We start from the raw sequence: 21479 nt of genomic DNA, 5'->3' as shown, positions 1-21479 counted from the left end.
TTCCTGGACTCTGCTTCTCCCACCAGCCACCTGCTCTCTCCCTGCTGGGGTGTGCTCCCCTTGAAGGCTCAGGGCAGCTCTGAACCATGTCCGCCGCACAGGTCCTGGTACACTGGTGCTGAATGGCAGCGAGAAGTCAGCAGGCACCTGGCCTGTGCACCCTCAGCTTCCTCTGGAGATGGCAAGGAGGCTTTATCCGGCATGCCAGTTTTTAATGCGTTGGACGGACTGTGTTAAGAAGGACTCTGAGGCTGTGTACAGGTTGTGAGAAATAGAATCGTGTGCTGCATGCCGCACATTAGCCCTTTCAGCCCCAGCTCCCTGAGCATCGGGTCTACTTGTCCAATGTGTCAGTTCTGGACTGTGGCCAGTACGGGTATAGGGAGGGGCAGTCACTTCAGTGTGGTCCCACAGGTGTCAGTCTGCCGTGGATGCTGGGCGGACTGTGCTCAGGGAACCTTCAGAGCCCCCAAGTTATGGTAACCACATGTGCCCCCGGCCAGCTGACTGGGGAGCACCAGCCCCTGCCCCCCCCCACCCTGGTTAATGGAGAGCAGGGGGATGTATGGGAGCTTTTCCCTCACATCTGTCTCTCCTGTTAAGTGCCTCTCACCCTTCTTCAGTTCCAGTTTGGGAAGCAGTACATCTTGCCTCACAGCTGTTTGGGACCCTTCATGGTTGCCCTGAGGCACCTTTGGGTGACTCTTTCACAGCCCGTGGGAGCATCTCTGCTTCATAACCTCCATGTAATGCCCCCCTGACGCCCCCTCCATCTGGCCCGCACTTCAGTCAGTGGACAGTCTAGCATGGGACGGCCCTCGCTGGGTGGCCCCTGGTGAGCTCCCTCAGCCCCACCCCCATCCAGACTCCCCACTCCAGCCACTCCGCACCCACACTTGTCACCATCTGGGGAGCCAACCCCTTGTGCCTCCTGTCTCTGCCCCTCAAAATGCCCTGAGCCAAGGCTCCAGGTGTCCCCTGCCTGGCAGCTCCAAAGATTGAGCCAGGAGGATCTTGATGAACTAGAACCTGTAAATAATCTGGACTGTTTTTCTCTGTGTGTGGAAGAAACACAATGAACACCCTTGCATCCTTTTTCCAGCTTAGTTTCTCCCCAGTCACAGCTCCAGGAGGGTTGATCAAGGTCATCTCGTGCCTGCCAGGGCTCCTCTAGCAGCTGCTTGCACACCTCTGCTGCTGGAGAGCTCACCACCCATGAGTCCACTGGTGTCAGTTTCAATGTGATAAAAAACACCGTATGACGTACTTAAAGCAAGGGTCTTAGGGACAGACACTTCTGGGCTCAAATCCCTGCTCTGCCACCTATCAATTGGACAAGTTACTTCATCTTTGGTACCGTTCATTTCCTCATCTGTAAGTGGGGTGAAGCCCACCCACCTGCGGGGGGTGCTGTGGGGCTGGAATTCCACAGTGACGGCAAGTGCCAGTCTTCCCTGTTGACTGCAGACAGATGCCCTCAAAGGGACACCTCCCACCCCTCGGCACTGGAGCATCTGCTCGAGGTTGGCGTTTGTCAGGTCTAGTACCCAGATACTTCCCTCCTCCGGGGATACTGGCCTTCCGGGTCCTCTCTGGAGCTTTGGAGTGGAAACTGTCAGGATGACACTTCAAGATGACACTTCTCCAAAGTGCCAACGCACACAGGCCATCTGGGCACCTGGGCCACCTGGAGTCTGATTCTAGGGGTTAGAGTTGGGCCTAGGGCTCTGAATTTTTAACTGGTACCCCACATAGCACCAGTGATCGGGCCAGCCTGGGACACACTGATGCTGGCCAAGGGGAGCTTCTGGCCCAGAGGCTGGCCAAGGGGAGCTGCTGGCCCAGAGGTACGGCCTTGGACAGTATCACAGCCTCGCTGGGTGAACCTGGACAAGCCCTGTCCCTCTCTGTGACGGTTTTCTCATGCATAAACCAGGGGTGTTGATGATCTGTAAAGGCTCTTCCTGCCCTGAAAACCCCATGATAATCAAAAGGGCCTTTCCTGGTGTCTCGTCTGCCCGGCTCCCTGAGTCAGATCTGTGGGTTTCAGCCCCATTCCCTCTGGCCACAGAGTGTTCAGGTCAGGAGCTGCCTGCCAGCCCCAGCGCCCTAGGGACAGAAGAGCTGTTCCCTAGGTGTGACATGCTATTTACTGGTGATTCCCCAGAGCCTTGCAGGAGGCCTAAGATCAGGAGGCCTCTGCGGAGTCCACTCGTATCTGAGATCTCTTCAGCAAGCTGAACGAGCCCACTAACCTGGGCCCGGCCGAGGGAGGCGGGGTGAGTGCGGTCGTCTGGCTCCTCTGAGGGACCTTGGAGCTTTATGAGTTAACCCACATGGAAAGCTGGGGTGTCAGAACCAGAGGGTGGCCCTGTGGAGCCCTTTCTTTTGATAGAGGGGGAAACTGGAGGCCCAGGGTGGAACATGCCTGGCCAGGTCCCCAGGGAGAAGTGGGCGTCTTGGCTTGTGTTCTGGTCTCTGGGCCACACTAAGCCACCCGCCACCCCTCTCCTAGGAGAGTCCATCTGGGATGGGGAGGCCTGCCAGGCTTGAGTCGTAAACCAGTCTTTTGCAGCTCCTGGGAAGAGATGGGGGCTGTCTTGGGACAGAGACCAAGGGGCCAACTGCTCCTAAACACTGGGCCCTTTTTGACCCGCACTGCCAGCCTAAATCAACAGCCCCTACTCTGCCCCAAGTCTTCCTGTCCCAGCCAAGGATGCCCTGTGGAAGGTTTCCAGGAATATCCACACGCAGGGCAACGTGCTCCAGAAATGACAAGGCTCTCACTCCCTGATTCCCTCCCATTTTCCACTCACTAGTGCTCAGGGAAGTTAATAAGCAGAGGTGAAAAACCGGCCCTTGCCCTCACAAGACCTCTTTTGAGGCAGCTGGGCCCTGGCAGGTGGCAGAGGAGGGATTATTCCCACCATCGCCTTCACCCACATCTGGGATGATGTCAGATCCTGGGGCTCAGGGTCTGGGCAGCAGTCCTCTGACCACTGGCATCCTGCTTGCATCGCCAGCCCTGGTGTGGGCCAGGGCCGGCAGCTCCTTCTCCTCCCTGGACCGGGAACCCAGCTGGGTCCTTGGTTCACGCTGGCACCTGGCACAGGGCCCTTGCACAAGCTAGTCCTCCCCACGCTCTCCAGCTGCAGTCAGTAAGGCGGCAGTATTTAGTAAGCACCTACTCTTTGTGTGGGTCTGTGCTTAGCTGTGGGGGAGGTAAGGAAGCAGAAGACCCTACGCCAGCCCTCAGGCGGCACACAGGCTGGGCCAAAACTCACATGCAGGGAACAGAGTGAGTGATGCCCAGTGCCCCTGGTGCCAGGGAGGTGTGAAAATTAAGGTGGAGGAGTTTTTGCAGAGTAAGTTACAAAAGGCTTCCTGGGGGAGGCTGATTGGAGCCGATTGACGTGCAAAGGATTTCAGGTAGGGCTGGGGTGAGGCAGGAGAAGCCACAGCCTTAGGTCGGGTGTGGTCCAAACCACGACCCTTGATAGACAGATGCCTTTGTGTGAGTGTGCTTGTGCATGCATTGGCGGCAAGGGGGTGGTGGCATTTGTACCAGAGCACCGGTGGGCACACACTCGGGCCTCTCCTGCATCGGGGAGCAGCAGGGAGGCCCATGGGATGGAGTGAGGCTGTGGCTGTGTCACTGAGGCAGCTGTGCGCTCAGGCCAGGTGCACTGTAGGCTGTGCATCTATTAAGTGGATGAGCAGCACAGAGTAGCTATCCTTTGAGTGTTGTGGGAATGAACAACACACAGTAGGTGCTCAATAAATGCAGACTGAATGAAGGCTACATACCATATACTCGGGTATCTGCTGAATGACCAAGAACCCAAGTCAGGAAGCAGCAGGGACAAAGAAGTACGGGGCAAGGCCTGGGGACAGGGAGCAGAGCCTGGAGTGGCCCAGCAGAATTCCTCAGGACCCAGGGGAGCTGGTGCCCACCAAGGCCTTGATGTGGGACCTGACCAAGGGGAGACACAGTGGCGGAAGACACTTGGGGCCCAGCTGCAGGGCGGGGGGAGCCCCCCTGGGGCACGTCTGTACACGGCATTCAGTGCACGCCCGGGACAGCTCCACCCACCCTGGAGCTTCTGGGAAAGGAAGAAAATGAGTGCTCATCACACCTCTGTTGCTGAAAGGCAAAGAACAGCCAAGCCACAGGGCCCTTTGACAGTGGTAATAAAGACCATGTCAGCAGGCAGTGCAGCATCTCCTTCCATCCCGACAGTACCCTATGAGGTTGAGGTGGGGACCGGTATCCCCTCCATGTTGCGGATGGGGAAACTGAGGTGGAGGGAGGCCAGGAAAACAGCCAGCGTCACCAGGTGGCAGAGCCAGGCTGGGGCTCGTGTTGTCTGACTGTGAACTTCATATTGGCCTGCCTCTCCCCTGGGCTCACCCCACTCAGCCTTCACTGCCAGCCTATGGAACTCAAGGCCCCGGCGCATCTTTTTGACACAAAGAAGAAGGACGCAAAGTCTCTGAGAATCATTTAAAGTCTTCATTATCGATCTTTGCACAGGTTCTTCTGGAGCCTTCCCAGCTCTGTGGGAAGATGGACACCTAGCGGGTAGAGAATGGGCCCTTCCCCCGAATCAGTCTTTTATAATGGAAATAAGTTATCTGCCAGCCTTTGGTGCCCAGCAGTTTGATAATTCAGGTGTTGAAATGGTAATGACCATGGGACCAGCCTGGGTAGGAGGCCAGTGAGTCAGATGGGAGATTCAACAGGAATTAAAGGCGTTTAATCTCAATGCAATATTTTTCCAAATCTGCCACCTCTGCACCAAGAATGAGCTGACCGGAGACACCAGGACCCCTCCAGCGGGGGCTGGTGCCCGGTTCCCTGGGGCTGGCCGCACCAGGCCTGCTTGGCTCCTCCGTAGAGGGCCTGAGCTGTAGAGCTTCTGGGAGATGGCAGGAGCTTGATGGCTGTGAGTGGAGAAGAGGAACAAAAGGTCAGAGGGCAGCCAGCAAATCCCTCAGGTCCCAAGGACAACCTGCTACTTTTTTAGGGGCTGGGGAGGGATCTCCTAGAGAGTAATAAAGAAGAATTTTAAGAATAGACTTCAATCAGCAAAACAGAGCAGGTAACTTGCCCAGGGTCACCCAGTCAGGATTTAAGATCCAGTCCTTGCTGTTATTCATGATAGTTTATTGCTGTGTGTGTGTGTGTGTGTGTGTGTGTGTGTGTGTGTGTGTTGGGGGAGTCTTAATGGCAGTTGTGCTCATGAACACTCTCCCTGTGGGCTTTGTGTGCATTATCCAATTTAATCTTCACAGAGCCTGCTTTGCAAATGAGGGAACTGTGGAACAGAGACGTTAAGTAGCTCACCCATGGTGCACAGCCCCTGGGAGCTGGGGTCCGCATTCGAACCCGGCTCCATGGGACTTTCAAGCCTGAGTCCTCAGCCAGACCTGAGGCACCGAACACTCACCCTGGGAATTGCTGGGGGAGAGCCCCCACCAACCAGGAAGATCAGACGGAGCTTCCTGGAGGTGTATTAGTTTTGTCTCTGACAGATGGATATCTTTAAATCTTCAGGTCCTGAGCTGTGTAAAGTCAGGTCACCTGACCTCCCAGAGGCTCCTCCTCTTCATCGTAAAATGGGGAGAATAGGGCCTCCTCCCTGGGCCTGGAGGATGGTGCTCGTGGTAGGTGCGTTCCCCAGATGGAGCTGGGATTCCGCAACAGCCAGCCCAGCCATGGCTCAGGCGGGTGCGCACTAGGGCCCAGAGCCCCCCCAGCGTCAGCTCCGACGGCTCTCACAGCCAGGGCGGGTTCCGCTTGCAGGGGCGCCTGGACACACAGTTCCCACTGGGAGGGGCAAGGGAAGGCTACGACGGAGCCGATGGAAGTGGCCCCGGGTGAAGGCCACGGGCACGGCCCGTCCTGGCCACCCAGGTATTGGCTCTAGAGGGGCGCGGAGGAGGAGGAGAGCCCCGAGGCGGATCCCACCTCTGTCTGATGGTCACCGAGCAGCTAGTGAAGGCTTGGGTCTATAGAAGGACGCGGCCGTGCCCTTTCTCACCGAGCTTTCCTCAAGTCCAGCGTGTCAGAGCACAGAGGTCAGAGGTGGTCAGGCAGAGGTCAGAGGGGGTCAGGCAGCGGCTCTGCTCCCTGGGTGCTGGCAGGGAAGGGGGCGTACGTTGGCAGCCCCTTTGTAGCTGAGATGTCCTGCAGCACGTCTGGGCTGCAAAATCCAAACCCAGTGGGTGCGGGGGTTGGAAGAGTTCAGAGTTCATTCAGAAACAGGGGCAGAGCAGGGAGGACTACATAGAAGACACCCTAAATGTGAAATTCCGGAGACCGGGACGTTGGGGGCTGCGGGAGCCGAGGAGCCCACATATCCCCTCCTCCCTAGATAGGGGGAAACTGAGGCGTAGAGGCTGGAAGGGGCTTGTCCCCGCAGAGGTGGGTGCAGCAGCTCCGGCTCCAGCCTGCCTTCCCTGGGAGGGCTTCCGCCTCTCTCTGTCTGACCTTCCTCCCCAGGCTCTTCCTGAGCACGGGCTAGAGGCCAGAGGAGGAGCAGGACAGCAGGGGAAGGGGTCAGGGTGTCTCACCTGGTGCCCCTCACTAGGCCTTGGAGGCACAGAGCCGGGGCTTCTCAGGAAGGCGTGGAGGGGGCCAGCTTCACGGTGCACTCTGAGACCCCAGCTCCATGTCGCAGCCCCGTGACCCTAGAGAGGTTGCTAAACCCCTCTGGGCCTCAGTTTCCTCATCCGTAAGATATGAAGGTCAGACAGCTCACGGGCTTGTCCTGTGACTTAAATGCGGTCCCAGTGCCTGGCCCGTAGGTGTGCGCTGGAGGTCAGCTGTCGTCGCCGTCATGGGGGACATGGAGGGGTATGCAGGACAGTCCCATTTTGCCAGGGGACTCGGCTGGGAATCTGCCAATCTGATTCGAGGTCATTCTTTCTTTGCTAATAATCTGGTGGCCTTGGGAAGCCGCCTCTCTGTGGCCTCAGTTTCCCCATCTGTCAGCATGGGAGTAGGACTGGCTGAGGTGGGAGCCAGAGGCCAGGGATTGGAGTTGGTGGAGTGGAGTCACCGGGTGCATCCGCTGCTAAAACCATACAAACTGCCAGATACCCGCGGCTGGAGCTATCCCGGAACAAGGCCCCTCGGGGATCCCATGAGGTCCCTCTGTGGTCCTGGAGCTCCGCTGGGCCAGCCGAGGGCTCCCAGCTGCGGCGGGGGCTGGAATTGCTCTCCCCGCACAGCCGATTGGTGGAGCGCGGATCCGCTCGCAGCGCCTGGCAGGGATCCGTAAATTGAAAACATGATGTTTCCTGTCGGAGGCCAGCGCGGGGCTGGACTCGGTGTGGCCTTGGCAAGCTGGCCTCGCTCTCAGGAAGCCCTGCTCCCCACAGCACCGCCACAAAAACAGTGGAAAAGTGAAACCTTTTCAAGTCTGTGTTTCCACTGTAAACAGGGGATGAAAGCCGGCCCCTCGCCTCCTGGCGCTGCCTGCCCGGCTCCCGCACCCTGCGCCGGCCTGCCCAGTCCTTAGAGGCACCTCAGCTGCCCCCTCTGCCCCAGACAGTGCCCCTCCGACCAGAGAAGCCCTGTGCCCCTCATTCATGAAGCCTTCTGAGCTTAGTCCCAGCACGTCCAGGCCCAGCAGTTCTCGGCACCCATCCAGTGAGGTGAGTAGGGCAAAGGGAGAACACCAGTGCACAGAGAGGTAAAGCACTTGCCCAAAGTCACACAGCAAAGTGAGAGCAGCCCTGGTCCCCTCCTTCCTGCCTGACGTGACGTCACGTGGGAGGCTCTCCTGGATGAGCACGTGTGCTGACGCTCAGCTGCTGCCTAAATCCAGCAAGAGTTTCTTTGACATCCTTTAAGTGGAGAATGTAGCACAAGTAGCATTTAGTGGAAAATGGCTTATTTACATTCTAATAATGTCCTTTTTCCCTTACTGTAAAAGTAATACATGCTTGTTGTAGAAAGTCTGGATGTCACAGAAAAGTTGGAAGAAGGAAAACAAAAACTGTCCATCATCCTTCCAACCAGGGGTCTTCCTGGTCAACATGCTGGTATCTTCCTTTCTGGTCACTTTATAAGTCTCTTTTCTTCTCTTTTGGACTTACATCATGAGCAGTTTTCAGGGGCATTCGGTGTTCCTAGAAAACATGATTCACGATGGCCCTGCAGAGGGGCCCGGGAGAGGGCCAGAGCTGCAGCCCCCTTCCCAGGTCTGCCCGGCCCTGGCCCGGCTGGGTGTGATGCGGCACTGCTGGGGACGCAGCAGGGAGAGGCCCCCCAACCTGCAGTTCGTGGTGAAGGTGGCCTGGCCCGGCCCCCGGGGCTGGAGAACCCGAGCGGCTCTGATTTACGTGTGACTCTGGGCCTGTCTCCCCATTGCTTAAACAGGCAAAAGGGCAGATGGGCTCCATCCAGCCCTCACGCGTAGTCCGCCTGCTCCAAGGCCTGCTTGCCAGCTGCCTGCGGACACGGCCATCCTTCCGGCCCGACGTCAAGTGCCTACTGTGTGCAGGTGTGGGTCAGCCTCGGTGACGAGAGGCCCCTGTTCCCAGCCCTCTTCTCCTGACAGCTGCACCTCCCCCGCTCCTGCCCCTTTTAACCCGCAGGCCCGCCCGCCCCCTCCTCCCCGACCCCTCACCCGTGGGGGGCCGGAGCCCAGCTGGGCGGGGGTGGCAGGGGTCCCGGGAGGAGCCACCTCCGGCCCCCTCCGCCCGCCAACCTCCTTGGTGGCCCTAAGACAGCTTTATGGAGGACGGATCGAGGCTGTCTTCCTCCTGGCAGGTTTATTTCTTCATTTTTCAAGCCCTGCTCTGATTTTTCCATGTCTCCCCACCCCCTCCCTGCGCATACTTCCCTTCCCTCCGCCTCTAATCTGTCAGCCCAGCCAGGAGAGAGGGCCACTGGCCTCCGAGGTGATTGAATTATTGGGGGGGAGACAGGCCAGGGTTTTCTGCGTGAGTGCTTTTGGCTTCCTGCCCTTGGAGAGGGGCTGGGGTGGGGGATGTGATGGCGGCAACTGTGGGCCGTGGGTTTCCCAGACGCCCCCGCTCTCCCCGTCTGGGCCGCAGATGAGCCCTACCACCAACAGTGTGGGCTGGCCCAGGGCCACGGCTCTGCCGCCCTGCCCTCCCCCAGCCCAGCCCTGCTCAGGCCTCAGTCTTACCTCCTGCTGAATGGGTAGGTCTCTGTCCTGACGCGGAGGGGAAGCAGAGGCGTCAGGGCAGGTGTGACGGCTGACTCACATGTGAGAATTTCTTAAACATCTGCTGTCTCTGTGTTGCGGGCCAGGGACCCAGGATGAAGAAGAGAAGGAAGGTTAGCACTTATAAAACACCTGCTGTGTACACCAGGCATGTTCACATGCATAACTTCATGTTACCACCCCCCGTCCCCGTAGTTACTCAAAGATAGTAACAGGTAAGGGTTACCGGCCTCATGTTAACAGGCGAGAAATGTGCCCAGTAGAGACTCCCCCAGATGACCTGGGGGCTCCTGAGGGACAGGGGCTGTCTGGGTCCGCTCTTGCTCTCCGGGGACAGCGGGCCAGACACTCAGAAGGGACCCAATGAGTGCTTGATAAACTTGGTTCTACTAAGTGAGACCAGAGAGGTGAAATCACTAGCCCAAGGTCACACAGCTAGAAATGGAGCCCCGCTTTGCCTGGCTCCAAGCCACCTCTCCTGGTCGGGTGTTGGCAGGGAGGCCTGCCATTATAGCTGGCGTTGTCCAGCCGCAAGGCTACTGTGGTGGGTCGAGAGCTTGGTGGCTCCAGGTCTCACCCCTCCTCCCGTTTGTGTCTGTGCCTCCACTGCTCAGGCCCCACACACACTCTCTCTCTAGCCTGCCTCCCCCAGAGGAGGGGCCAGAGGGGGAAGCCCCCTCCCCCGTGCTGCTCTGCACTCCAGCTCATGGAAATGAAAAACACATTGGCTTCATTATCCTGGACTGAATGAGCAGGGTTGCCATGGTGACAGCCATCTCAGGCCCGCGAGGGGGCAGGGAAGGGGCTGGTGAGGCCGTGGCAAGTGGGACCGGGCAGCGGGTGAGCAGATGCGCTGGGTGGGAAGGCCCCAGGAACATTGGCCACGCATGCTACCTACCCTCGAGTCGGGCCCCAGGCTTCAGATCACCATTCTTGGCCAGAGAGAAGCAGACGGGCCCCATCCTCCACTGACTGGTCTCTCATTCACCTATCCTGTCGCCTGTCCATCTCTGCCCTTCCAGGAAGGGTGCCAAGGGTGCCTCACACCATCCTGGAGGTCAAGAGGGAGGGAAGAGATGGGAGCTGGGGGCCAGGAGAGGGCAGTGTCCTGTCCCCAGCGGAGACCAGCCCTGGGGCTCCGCTGGCCTCTGCAGTGGTGTGGCCTGAGGAAGTGGCGGAGGGTGCCCGGCCCTGCACACCCCAGCATTCCTGTGTGACCAGGGTCCTCCTGGTGACCCGTCCTCAAGCATAACCCTTTTACAAGAGGGTGGGTCTCCAAGTATCCAACAAGACAATAGGTGTGATGGTGGCTGTGGGGACGCCCGCAGGGAGTCCTGGCCCAGCACAGTCTGTGCCCGTGGAGGCCTCGGGCAGGTGTCCTTAGCTTCAGGCCTGAGCTGGGCCATCCCAATGGCCCTGACCCAGGGGCCCTGATACCCAAATGGGCTCTTATCTCCCCAGAGCCCCTCCCCGTGGCCTGTCCCCCCGGGGCTTGAGTCCAAGAGCAGCACCCTGGCCCTGCCACCCCTGTGCTCAGGCTGATCCAAGGGAAGCTGGCTGCACCCCGTCTCTCTTCTGGGCTCCCTGGTGGTCTGGGAGCCCAAGCTGGCCCTTTGGAGTGACCCCAAGCAAACACTGGCATCTGCCTCTGAGCAGGCAGCCCGGCCAGTTCCTTCGTGTGACCCAGAGACACTGAGACAGCTGCCGCGGGCCCCTGCTGGGAGGTGTCGAGGGCCCTCAGGAGACTTCCCGTTGAGACAGTGCCCGTCAGAGAAATCCAGTGCCGACCCCAACTCGTTTCAACCTCGACCCTGACCCTAACCCCACAACCAGCCTCAAGCCCGGTCTGCTGGCCCAGCCTGCCTGGGCATGTGTCCAGCAGCTCTCTCCCCCGAGCTGCTGTTCAAGCCCTTCCGTCCACCCAGAATGCCCGCCCCTCACAGCCTGCACGCTGCCAAGTCCGGCCTCCTCCCACTTCCTATTTTAGGTGAGGAAACCCAGGCCGAGAGAGGCATGTGACTTGTCCAAGACCATGGAGAGTCAGGGTAGCACGGCTTGGGGCGGGATGTCCCTCTCCCAGGAGGTAGGGCCTTTCATTCCCCTTGAGATGGGGCGAGGGTCCACGAGATCCTGGGCGAGAGCCCGGCAGCTCCAGGGGCCGGTGACAGTTCCCTGCCAGAGCAGGTTTGGAAGGGAGGCAGGGGGCGCCAAGGGTCAGCTCCTTGGCAGCTGTTCTCAGTGGGGAGGGGCCCCGGAGGGGCTCGGGGGCGGGCCCGGGCCTTGCGGCCGGGGCCCCAGGAAACCCGGGCAGCCCTGCAGCCCCGCCCACAGACGGGTCACGTGCCTCTAAGGAGACAGGTGGTGAGCAGCCGAGCGGCAGACGTGGTCCGGGCGCCCGTGGCGCTGCTGTGGCCTTGCCTTCTGCCACATGGAGGTTGGTGCTGAGGGGAAGGCAGCACAGGCAGGAGAAAGCCCAGCACCTCCCTGCCCCAGGCAGCCGCCTGCCGCCAGATTCCCCGCCCCTCCCAGGACGCTGGAGCAGAGCCCAGGAATCCGTGCGTGTGTCGATTCCCTGCCCCCAGTCTATGGGCAGCGCTTGCCTTGCTGCCTCCAGGGGCCTGGCAGCCTCGGGGTCTCAGGCCCAGGCCATTGCCTTTCTACAGAGGCGCCTTCCCTGTGCCTCTGGCTCCAGGGTCATGACCCCTTGCTGACGCTCCCTGGGCCTCGTCCTGCAGAGGGCCAGCCTCAGGCCAACCCTGAAGTCTTGTGCCCTCCCCTTCCCCCTCTTCGCTCCAATGTCCATCCACCCCAAAGCCCGCAGCCCCCACGGCGTTTGTCCGACGCCGCTGACCTCTCCTGACTCTGCGGCTGTGTGTCCCGGGACCGCCTTCCAGCCACCACCACGGCCACCGCCCGGCTCCCCGCCTGTCGGCCAAGGGCGGCTGCTGGGCAAGGCTGTCATTTTCCCTGCTGGGGATTATAGGTTGGGGCTGAAGGAGTCTGAGCTGGAGGAGGAGGAGGAGCAGGGACTCTCACCCTGGTGCCAGTCCCGAGAGCCACCTCTCGCGCAGGGTGGCCTGGTGTGGCGTGCGCTTTGGGCCAGGGTGGGGATTCCCATAACCCGATGTCACCCCAGCTCTGTGTGTGCACGTGTGTGCATGGATGTACACACCTCTCAAAAGGGTCAAGCACTCTCTCATGCTCATTTGATTTAATCCTTCCAACAGTCACGCAGGCAAGCCCAACTCATTTCCCAGATAGAAGAGACAAGACTCAGAAAGGGCGACAGGCTGGCCTGGGTCACACAGCAGGTTAGGGCGGAGCCAAGACTTGGCCTATCCCTGCCCTCCACGGCCGCCAGGTTTGGCACCCTCTTTGCCCTGCCCTCGCCCATCCTCCCAGCTGTGGGGGTGCCGCAGCAGGAGAATTGGCTGGGAGGTGACAGAGGGACAAAGTGCTGGGACCCCCTTCCGGTGTGCTGCAGTCACTGCGCCCGCTGCTGGGGAAGGCTCTGCGGAGCAGGGTTTGGGAAGAAAGCACGCATCCCTTTTCTGCTCTGTTGTCACAGTGGTTCCCAGCTGTGGGAACTGGGATGGCGTTTAACACCAGTGGGGTGACCCCAACCGGACCCAAACCTGGGCCCCCTCGTTGTCCCCTCTGGGGGAAATTCAGTGTGTCTGTGTGCCAGGGACGGAGTCCGAGGACTCCAGTGAGGTATGAGGATTTGAGGGAACACGGTGGAGTGGTTCTCAGTATGGACTCTGGAATCAGACTGCTGCTGTTGGGATCCCGGGCACGCGTCACATAACTTCTCTGAGCCTCACCTCTGCGTGTGACGTGAGTGCAAATGAGACAAGCCTTGAATGCTTAGTACAGTACGAGGTATGTGGTGTGAGTCGAGACATTTGCTCGTGTCCTCAGTTCTGTAGGTGCTAATGGCCCTGCTCCCCGCCTTATGAGCAGTGGGGACCAGAATGTGAGGGCTGGCAGGGGGGCTGGCGGTGGGGTGGGACCCACCCCCGAGGAGGGAATGGGTGACCTTTGCGGGAGGTAGGCAGGCAGGTCACCCTGGAGCCAGTGTTTCTGATACGCAGGAAAGACCTCCCCCCCGCCCCAGGTCGGCAACCACTCCCAGGGCTAAACTGGCCAGACCGCTGGCCGCCAGAGGGACCTCTGCAGAGCTGACCCACAGGTGGCCAGGTCACCTGGGCCTGTCTCAGGAGCAGAGGCTGTGGGAAGGCCTGCCTGTTCCTGGGAATTCACGGCATGTTTGCCTGTCACAAGTGCCTCGATAGGGAAGATTTGTGGGTGAGCTTTGCAATTCTATTTTCCCTGCGGATTGTAAATCAGCGGCGTGCACACCCCGATGCCGCCCAGCACCTCAGGCACTCACATCCACGCTCGGAAACGCAGTCCAGCTCCTGCCCGCTGTTCCTGGGGGTGGGAGAAGGCGCTCTCCTGGGGGCTGATCTCTAGGAAGGGAAAAACACAACTGCTACCTGGCCATACAGGATCCCAGAACTGTCCAGAGTCAAGGGCTCAAGGCTGTCTCCCCGTGGTTGGAGAAACAGGGCATCTTAGGAGTCACTAGTATGAATTTCAGAAGTCAGCCTAGCTGTATCCAAACCTTGGCCCTTCAGCTTACTAGCTGTGTGCCCCTGGCCATGGAGCTTACAGAGCTCTGTGCCTCAGTTTCCACATCTGTGAAATGGAGCTAATTGTAACATGTACTTTACAAGATGGTTGAGAGAATAAAATAAGTAAATATGTGTAGAGTGCTTAAAACAGGACAGACACATAGGAAGAGCTCAGGAAAGTTGGACTGTCCTCAGCATCATCATGAACCGGGGCTTGACTTCCAGCTCTGCCTCTTGCTAGCTGTACGAACTTGGACGTGCTGCTGAGCCGCCAGTCCTCATCTATAAAATGGACTGTTTCTACCTACCTCATAGGGCTGTTCTGGCCTTAAAGGAAATAAAGCTTATAAAGGATGCAATATAAGGGCCTCAGAAAACGTCACCCAGTGCTATGTCTGCCTCGAGGTGGAGTGTGGGGATTGGGGCCTCTGGGTCAGAGCCTCTGGGTAGCTCTGCTCCGGATCCTGTCCTACTGGGGAATGTTTAGATGCAGGGGGGTTTGTGGAGAGGCTCTGGAGAGGGGAGCAGAAGGGAGAATTCCAGGAACCTGTCTCCCTTTCGCCACCAGGGAAGTAAACCATTAACCAGAGCGACCCTCCCCTCCCTGCCCCGTCACTCCATCCACCCCTCTCCTGAGAACAGGCTTGGAAACTGGCAAGTGTGACTCACAGCTCTGCCACTCACTTACTGGGTGGCCTTGGGCAGGTCACTTGACCCCTCCATTCCCTCCAGCCAGGAATGATTGTGACGGCTCCCCACCCCCCATCCCCACCCCACCCCAGGCAACTGGAGAGCGCGTTAAATGAGACGGAGGTGTGGGGCACTTAGCATAGCACGAGCTGGGGTAAGTGCTCTGCAAATTCCATCACGGGCCCCTCTCTGCCTCCTCCCACTCACACCCCACCCCTCCCACACCTGCTGCATGGATGGCGTCTTCTCTCTGGGAAGCTGGGCTCTGGAGCCACGTGAGCAAGTCTGGATGGAGGGAGGTGACTTCAGAAATTCAGACCTCTCCTCTGATGCCATTTCCCTGTCAGCCACACAAGGCTGAAGCATGCTGGACACGAGGCCCAACCTTGCTGGACCATTGGCCACCCACCCCAGAGCCTTTACTGTTCCTTCAAGGTCCTCGGGTGCTGTCAGACACAGGCTTGTTTCCAAGCTGTTTCTAGCATTTCTTACCTGCTCAGCCATAAAGCCCTGGAAAGTGGTGATCTGGGGATGAGTAGCTGCTTGCACAAGTACAAGGGGGAGAGACGGGAACCGGTGCCCACATTTTTGCAGAGCTGACATTCTTACACCTCTCCCACCCAGCGCACTGCCTGGACGAGTGGGACGGTGAGACCTTGGCCGTGGATAATTGTTGGGAGCATCCCAGGCCAAGCCTTGGTCTCTCTGCGGAACTTTGGAGGCTGGACTTCTCTGTTGCCAAGGAAACCAATGTGTTCCCTGGAAAGGAAACCAAAGAGCCTTTGGCTGTTAAGACACACCCCCCCTCCCTCCCCCAGCAAAAAAAGTGAGTTCCCTCCAAAACCGATTTCCCCAAAACTGTTGAGTCGGCAACATCCTGCCTCCTCCCTCAGCCTGCTAAAATTATAGAAAATGAAATCTGCCCCTGACCTTGTGCTTTTCACCTCTTTTTTAAGCATTCCACTGTAGCATGAGGACATGTTTTGTTTTTTCTTATTTATCTTCCTCCCATGCCAGCTGGGGCTCCGAGTCCTTCTCTCCTCTTGTTGACTGGAGCCAGAAGGGGAAGGACTTCCACATTTTTTTTTTCATTCAGCTGTCAGCAAAAATAAAGCAAGCAGGTTTATATTTGGAAAGCAGAGGGTCTCAGCCACCAGATCACTATGTCCAGGGTAGGTCACAGCCTTGTAGCCCCTCATGCAACAGAGGCTTGAAATTTGATCCACAGGTTTGCAGGGAGGGGGCCTTTTGCTGTAGGCCTGTCTTTACTCACATCAACTTTTAAATGCCATTGGAGGATCATGGGGATTTCTCCACTGGCTGGAAAGGGATAGTTCTAGAAAAGAATCCTCTAGAACACTGCTAGAGCAGTCTGGTATGGGCAGGGTCTGGAGGGTCCCCATTTCCTTCCCATCCATTATCTGATCCCTATGCAAGGATGCAGGGAGCTTTCATCCCGTTTCACAGACAAGGTACCTGGGCCTCAACGGGATTTTGAGATTGGCTAAGGAATGGACTTGGGATTCACAGCCAGGGCCACCCTGTGGGTCAGTTCATTAGGAGACAAAACATCACAGGAAGGAAAGGAGAGAGAAATGTGGCCAGTGTTCATTTCAAGATCCCTGATGCTTCGGGGGAGATGGCAGAGAAGGAAAAGGATGTGAAGAGACCTTGGTCCCAAACTCAGCCACACCCCTCCCCCTCTTGGGCCTGGGTCTCCCCATCTGAACAACTGTCTCAGAACTGAAGTCTCTCGTGGCCCCTCCCAAGTCTGCCCCACGGTCACTGTTTCCAGGGCCACTTTGTTTTGGTGATCAGCAGTTAATTTTTCACCTAGAAGTGACTCTCTGTTCCGTAAGTAATTTTAAACAAATTCTGTTCCCGTCCCTGCACTTCCGTGGGGGAAAAAACAAGACACAGCTGGGTTTTCCACCATCCTCAGCAGATAAGGGTTTGCAAGCAGTGTGCGCTCCAGGCTGTGATCCCTTAGAGCCCCGGGCAGCGAGGGTCCAGCGCTCTGTTCAGGAGAACAGCCACAGGAGGCACAATGACCCGGCCTCAGGTCAAGCAGATGAGTCCCAAGGTACCATCCTGATGGGACTCAGGTCCTTTTTAGCCCCATTCTGGGTTTTCGACAAATCTTTCTTGGTGATTCCTGAGCCCCTCTGTCAGATCTTGCTATTAGCATGAGGCTCTCAGAGTGTAGAGTAAACTAATGAATTACAGCATGATTACACAGCACATAATTAACTTTGTAATTAATATGCAACTGCCACTTAAGCTAAAACACTGCTTATAGAGATGTACGGCAATAGTAAATCACAGGTCAGAAATAGCACTTTGGAATTTTCAAAAGAATGAGCGTAAGCAGGGAATCACTTAAGGCAGCAGGGCAAGTTAATTAAAAAGCAGATGAATTGTGAGTGTCCTGCTTCATTTCAATACCTTCTCCCTTAAGAAAGACCCCGATGACACCCTGCCAGGCTGACTGGCCAGGCCTGGTCAAAAGGGCACTGGACATGTGTGCTTTTATTTCCAAAATAATAGAGGCTTTCCTGGCCCCACCCCAGCCCACCCCCATATCTTGGCCCTCTGCCCAGCCACACTGTGCCTGCTGGGGTCTGCTCTGCCCCTGCACCCCAGAAAGCTTGTGGGGTTGCCCCCAGCCCAACTCTGGACCTTCCATAGTCTAGCCCCCACGGTGGACATTGCCGACAGGTCGGTTAGTGCAGCTTATCTGCCTTCACCTGGATTCCAGGCTTCTGAACTCAGGGATGCCATCTTACTTTTTGTTGTTATTTAATTCTTTTCCCCTCAGCCTCCTGCCAAAGCATTAAAGCTAGAAAATGCCTTAGGGATCATCTCACCCAGCCCGAATTTCACCAAGACCGAAAGTTGAGGGGCTGAATGTTACAGGTAGCGGTGATGTGGGCCCAGGCCCGGCAGGAATCCCTCCCTGCATCCTCTTCTAGCCCTGCATCAGGCTGGGTGGGCCTATGAAATGAGTCAAACCCAGGTTCCAATCCCAGCAACCCCACTGCCCCACTGTGTGACCTTAGGCAAGTTACATAACCTCTCTGTACCTCAGTTTCCTCATCTGTTGAAGTCTGAGCAACGATGCCCACTTCCCTGGGTCGGTGTGAGCATTAGGGGAGATAACGTGTGTGAAAGGGCCTGGTGCAGAGTCAGTGCTCACTAGATCCTGAGTGCCCCTGCCATCCTTGGATTTAGGGGTATGGGGAGAAGCATATGACATCTCAATCAGCCCCATCCTCTAGGAGCTGAGAAAACAGGCCCAGAGAGGTCAACTGTGTGTCTACAGCACTGTACCTGTAACTGGCATGATTGGGGACCCCCCGCCACCGGCGACCAGGAACCGCCTGAAAACAGATGGCTCTTGTGCACATTGTCCATCTCTAGGCCGGGCACAGCTAGTGCAGAACTGGCAAAGGGCAGTGCCCAGCGGATGACTGAACTGAAAGGCCTCTTCCAGAACAGCCTGGCGCTGGGCCGTCTGCAAAAAAGCTTTCTCAGCCCCCAACCCCAGGATGGTGTGGGGGTAGCCTGGTTTAGGGGATGAATGCTGGGCTTTGAAGTCTGACAGACGGGCCAGCTTTGCCATTTTCTGATCTCGGGCAGGTTCCTTAAGCATGTTCAGTCTCATTTCTCCCGTCTGTAGATGGTGCTAATCATTCTGTTTATATCGTTATCAAGATACTTCACGTAAAACACCAAATATGCTGCCCGACACACAATAGGTACTTGATGGTATTGTTCTTATTAGTATTCATAATTATGAACAGAGATTTCTGAGTGGCTGCTGGAGGGCCATCTTGACCTGTGCCCTGCCTTTAGAGTCTTTGGCTTAGGCGGGGCAGGGAAGGTGCTAGCCTCCCCAGACAACCCAGTCTCTGCATCATGCAGCTCTGTCGACCTTCCACCTCTGGCCTTTGCCCTTCCGGAAAGTGACCTAGGGCGCTCTCCTCCTGACCTGGGCCAGCCTTGCTGGGGGTGGAGATCTGTGGGGTCCTGCAGGCAGGCTCCTGGCTGATTGGGTACGTCTAAGTTGTGGTGGCCTCATGAAGCTGGCCATAATATTGGATTCAGAATCCAGGGCCCCAGTCCTCCCGGGCAGTGGGTTTCAGACCTTGGTGCAGATGCTCTGTGACTTCTCTTCCCTCAGACACTTCAGTTTTTGGTCCCCGGCCCTGGTGGGCACCCCTCCCCCAGCCTGCCAGCCTGCCGGTCTTCCTTTGCAGTCTCTCTCCCTGTTGTGCAGCCTCATCACCCTACAGCCACTCCCCTTAGGTCAGAATTTGTCAAAGCCAGTTCCGGGGAAAATTAGCTCTATGGGATTTTAAAATGTGTTTGTGAAAGAAGTATTTTGCACTCCAATCACTTTGGGAAAAGCCAGATTCTTTAAGGCCCATTGCGTGCAAGTATACTTCCTCCTCTCCAGAGATGGGTAGAATGTGCAGCTTTCCCCCAACTGATCTGACCAGAGAATCCTTCTTCGGGGAGGACCCATTTCCAAGGAACAGACCTCAGGCAGCCTGGTCTGGGGTGTCCTGGCCACTACCCTCCTTTTTCCCAGAATAGGCAGTGTCTCCCCTCTGGTTTCCCTGCCTGCTTCAGCAACCCTGCCCACCTGGACAGATGCCACGTGGGTGTCCGGGCACTGCTGTGCAGCAGCAGTGCTCAGTTCACTCATCCCAGAGCGCTGACCCTCTCCCTCCTTCCTTCTGGAATTTTTCTTGACTAGCCTTTGCCACAAGGACAAATCCCTCCAGCTCCTCAACCCAGCATTCTGGCTCGTGGGCACGGGGCCCCTGCCTCAGCCACCCAGGTGCTCCGGGGTGCCCGGCACTCAGGAGCAGGCTGGTTCCCGGAGGCGCCTGTGCGTGGGCGAGCAGAGGGGGCAGCCTTGCCCCCACCCCCCCATCCAGAGCCCAGCCCCTTTCATTGTTGCATAAGCTGAGCCTCTGCCCTGAGATGTTGTTGCAAGGTTAAATGTTTTAAAAATAGGTTTTTTAAAAAAAAGTTGGAAGTCTTTAGTGTCTAGAGTGGTGGCTTTTAACTCCCCCCGCCCCCCAGCCAAGTACCGCCTCCTCTCTGGCCCCGGTTTCCTCCTGCCTGCGATGGAGATGATAAGGCCCACCTGGGACCTGTGTAGAGCCAGGGCCCACATGCTTGGGGCTGTGCTGAGGGCTTCCTAGTCACTGACTCGTTTAACGAACACAGCAGCTTATGAAGTAGGCACTGTTATGATCGCCTCTGTTTCACAGATGGGGAGTCTGAGGCACGCAGAGGACAGCATTTTGCCCCAGGTCACAGACGCTAGCAAGCAGGAGAGTCGGGATTTGAACCCAGACGTTCTGATGACCTTGACCACGAAGCTATCCTGCCCACGTAGATGAGGTGATAACGAGGGTCACACGGGGTTATGATGCCGGTGCTTTGTAAACTGTAGAGTCCCTTGTGCAGTTACGTGTCGAGTCAGCACACGGTTTTGAAGCAGCTAGTGTGAATTTTTGTCTTGGGGCAGACGTTCAGGAGGCATGTTTTCAGGTTGCCTGTGGGGTGCCCAGCTTGTCCCTGGAGGCTTCCAGGGATGAGGCTCCCACGCCCAGCCTGGGTCAGGAGTGGCTTCGTCCCCAGGTAGCCTCGTATCCAGAGATTCCCCGAGTGCAGATTTGGGGACAGGCAGTGATGGGCGCCAGACCCAGCTGACTCACCCCCTGCACCACAGGCCTTCTAGAAAGAGGTGGGACGTACAGGGTCAGTGTGCCAGCCTCCGCCCAGCTGGGATGCCAGAAGTCCGCACGGAGCCATGGGGACTTCACATGGCTTCTGCAGGAAAAAACCACAGATGTTTCCCAGTGGGAGCAGAGCCCTTGCTCTCGCCAGGCTTGGCATGGCCTACCAGTCATCCTGTCCTTCCCCACCCCCACCTCGAGACCCCTGGGAGCTCCCCGGGGCAGGCCCCTGTCTGAGTGGTCTGGGGCCACAGGCCTGCCCTTGGCAGACACCGTCAGGAGGTTGGGGCAGAAAGAGCCGAGAAGTTCAGGGCAGCCAGGGCTCACAAGGCTTGGGTGTGACCCTGGCCCCACTTCTGACCCAGAAGGCGGCCTCAAGGCTCCGCTCCACCTTCACCCCTGCCCCTGCCCTGGGCCTCCGTTTCCTCATCTGTAAATGATGCACCGAAGCAGATCCCCAGATCATTCTAGATCTAGGCTGTGAGAACTGTTTGTTTTTATCATCTACCACTTTTAGTGCAAAGAAATGCCTGCTTTTTGATTCCTCTGTTAACTCCCCCCACCCTCCTTTTTTGAGAAAACTTTTTAAAAATCTGACAGTTCATAGCAACTAACTTAAAGAAAAGTCATACACAGTTAGTAAAAAGAAAAGCCCAGGCTCTTAGAGAAACAGCTACTGTCCTGGGCCAGCCTGTGTGATTTCTGTGTGACTGGGTCGTGACTGCCCATCCACTCTGAGCCTTTATTTTCTCCTCTGCAGTATAGGGTAAGACTGTCCACAAGCTGCTGGGAGGCTGTGACTGATGATGTAAGGTTGCAGTTGCTTGAAATGCCGCTGGCTTGCCGGAGTGGTCCATACATGGGCTCTTGGCTCAAGAAGAGCCTGGCTCTGACTCTCAGTTTAGGGAGAAGAGGACTAAGTCAGAACCTAGGAAATCTGCATGCAGGTCTCTGCTCATGCCGTGAGTGGCTGGTGACCCCAGGCTAAGCTCTCCCCGCTCTGGGCGGGGAGTTCACTCTCCTTTTAAAAATGGAGCTGCCCAGAGGTTTTCTTCTCGTGTGTCAGTACCGAGTGGTTAAGAATGGCTGGGCAGGGTGGGAGGGAGGACCACGAGGGAGGGGATGTGTATACGTTTATAGCTGATTCACTTTGCTGTGCGGCAGAAACTAACACAACATTGTAAAGCAACTAT

At 57.2% G+C, this 21479-nt stretch overlaps 1 protein-coding gene across 4 annotated transcripts in view; it reads left to right on the top strand.

Moving 5' to 3' along the window:
• ZMIZ1 (zinc finger MIZ-type containing 1) overlaps positions 1-21479 on the top strand; it is a 233198-nt gene that overhangs the window by 94093 nt on the left and 117626 nt on the right. For 2 of the 4 annotated variants that reach the window (XM_057734297.1, XM_057734296.1), the window contains exon 1: positions 19822-19948. The exons of the other annotated variants lie outside the window; for them this stretch is intronic. In XM_057734297.1, the coding sequence (XP_057590280.1) occupies positions 19944-19948 (5 nt within the window). In that variant the 5' untranslated portion in view covers positions 19822-19943. Of the gene's footprint in view, positions 1-19821; positions 19949-21479 lie in introns of those variants that run through there. 4 annotated transcript variants of the gene reach the window in all.

Source organism: Hippopotamus amphibius, chromosome 5 (assembly GCF_030028045.1).
Source record: "Hippopotamus amphibius kiboko isolate mHipAmp2 chromosome 5, mHipAmp2.hap2, whole genome shotgun sequence".
In the NCBI taxonomy this organism is placed as follows: domain Eukaryota; kingdom Metazoa; phylum Chordata; class Mammalia; order Artiodactyla; family Hippopotamidae; genus Hippopotamus; species Hippopotamus amphibius.
The sequence above is the reverse complement of the archived record's forward strand: the minus strand, read 5'-3'. Positions and strand labels throughout refer to the sequence as shown.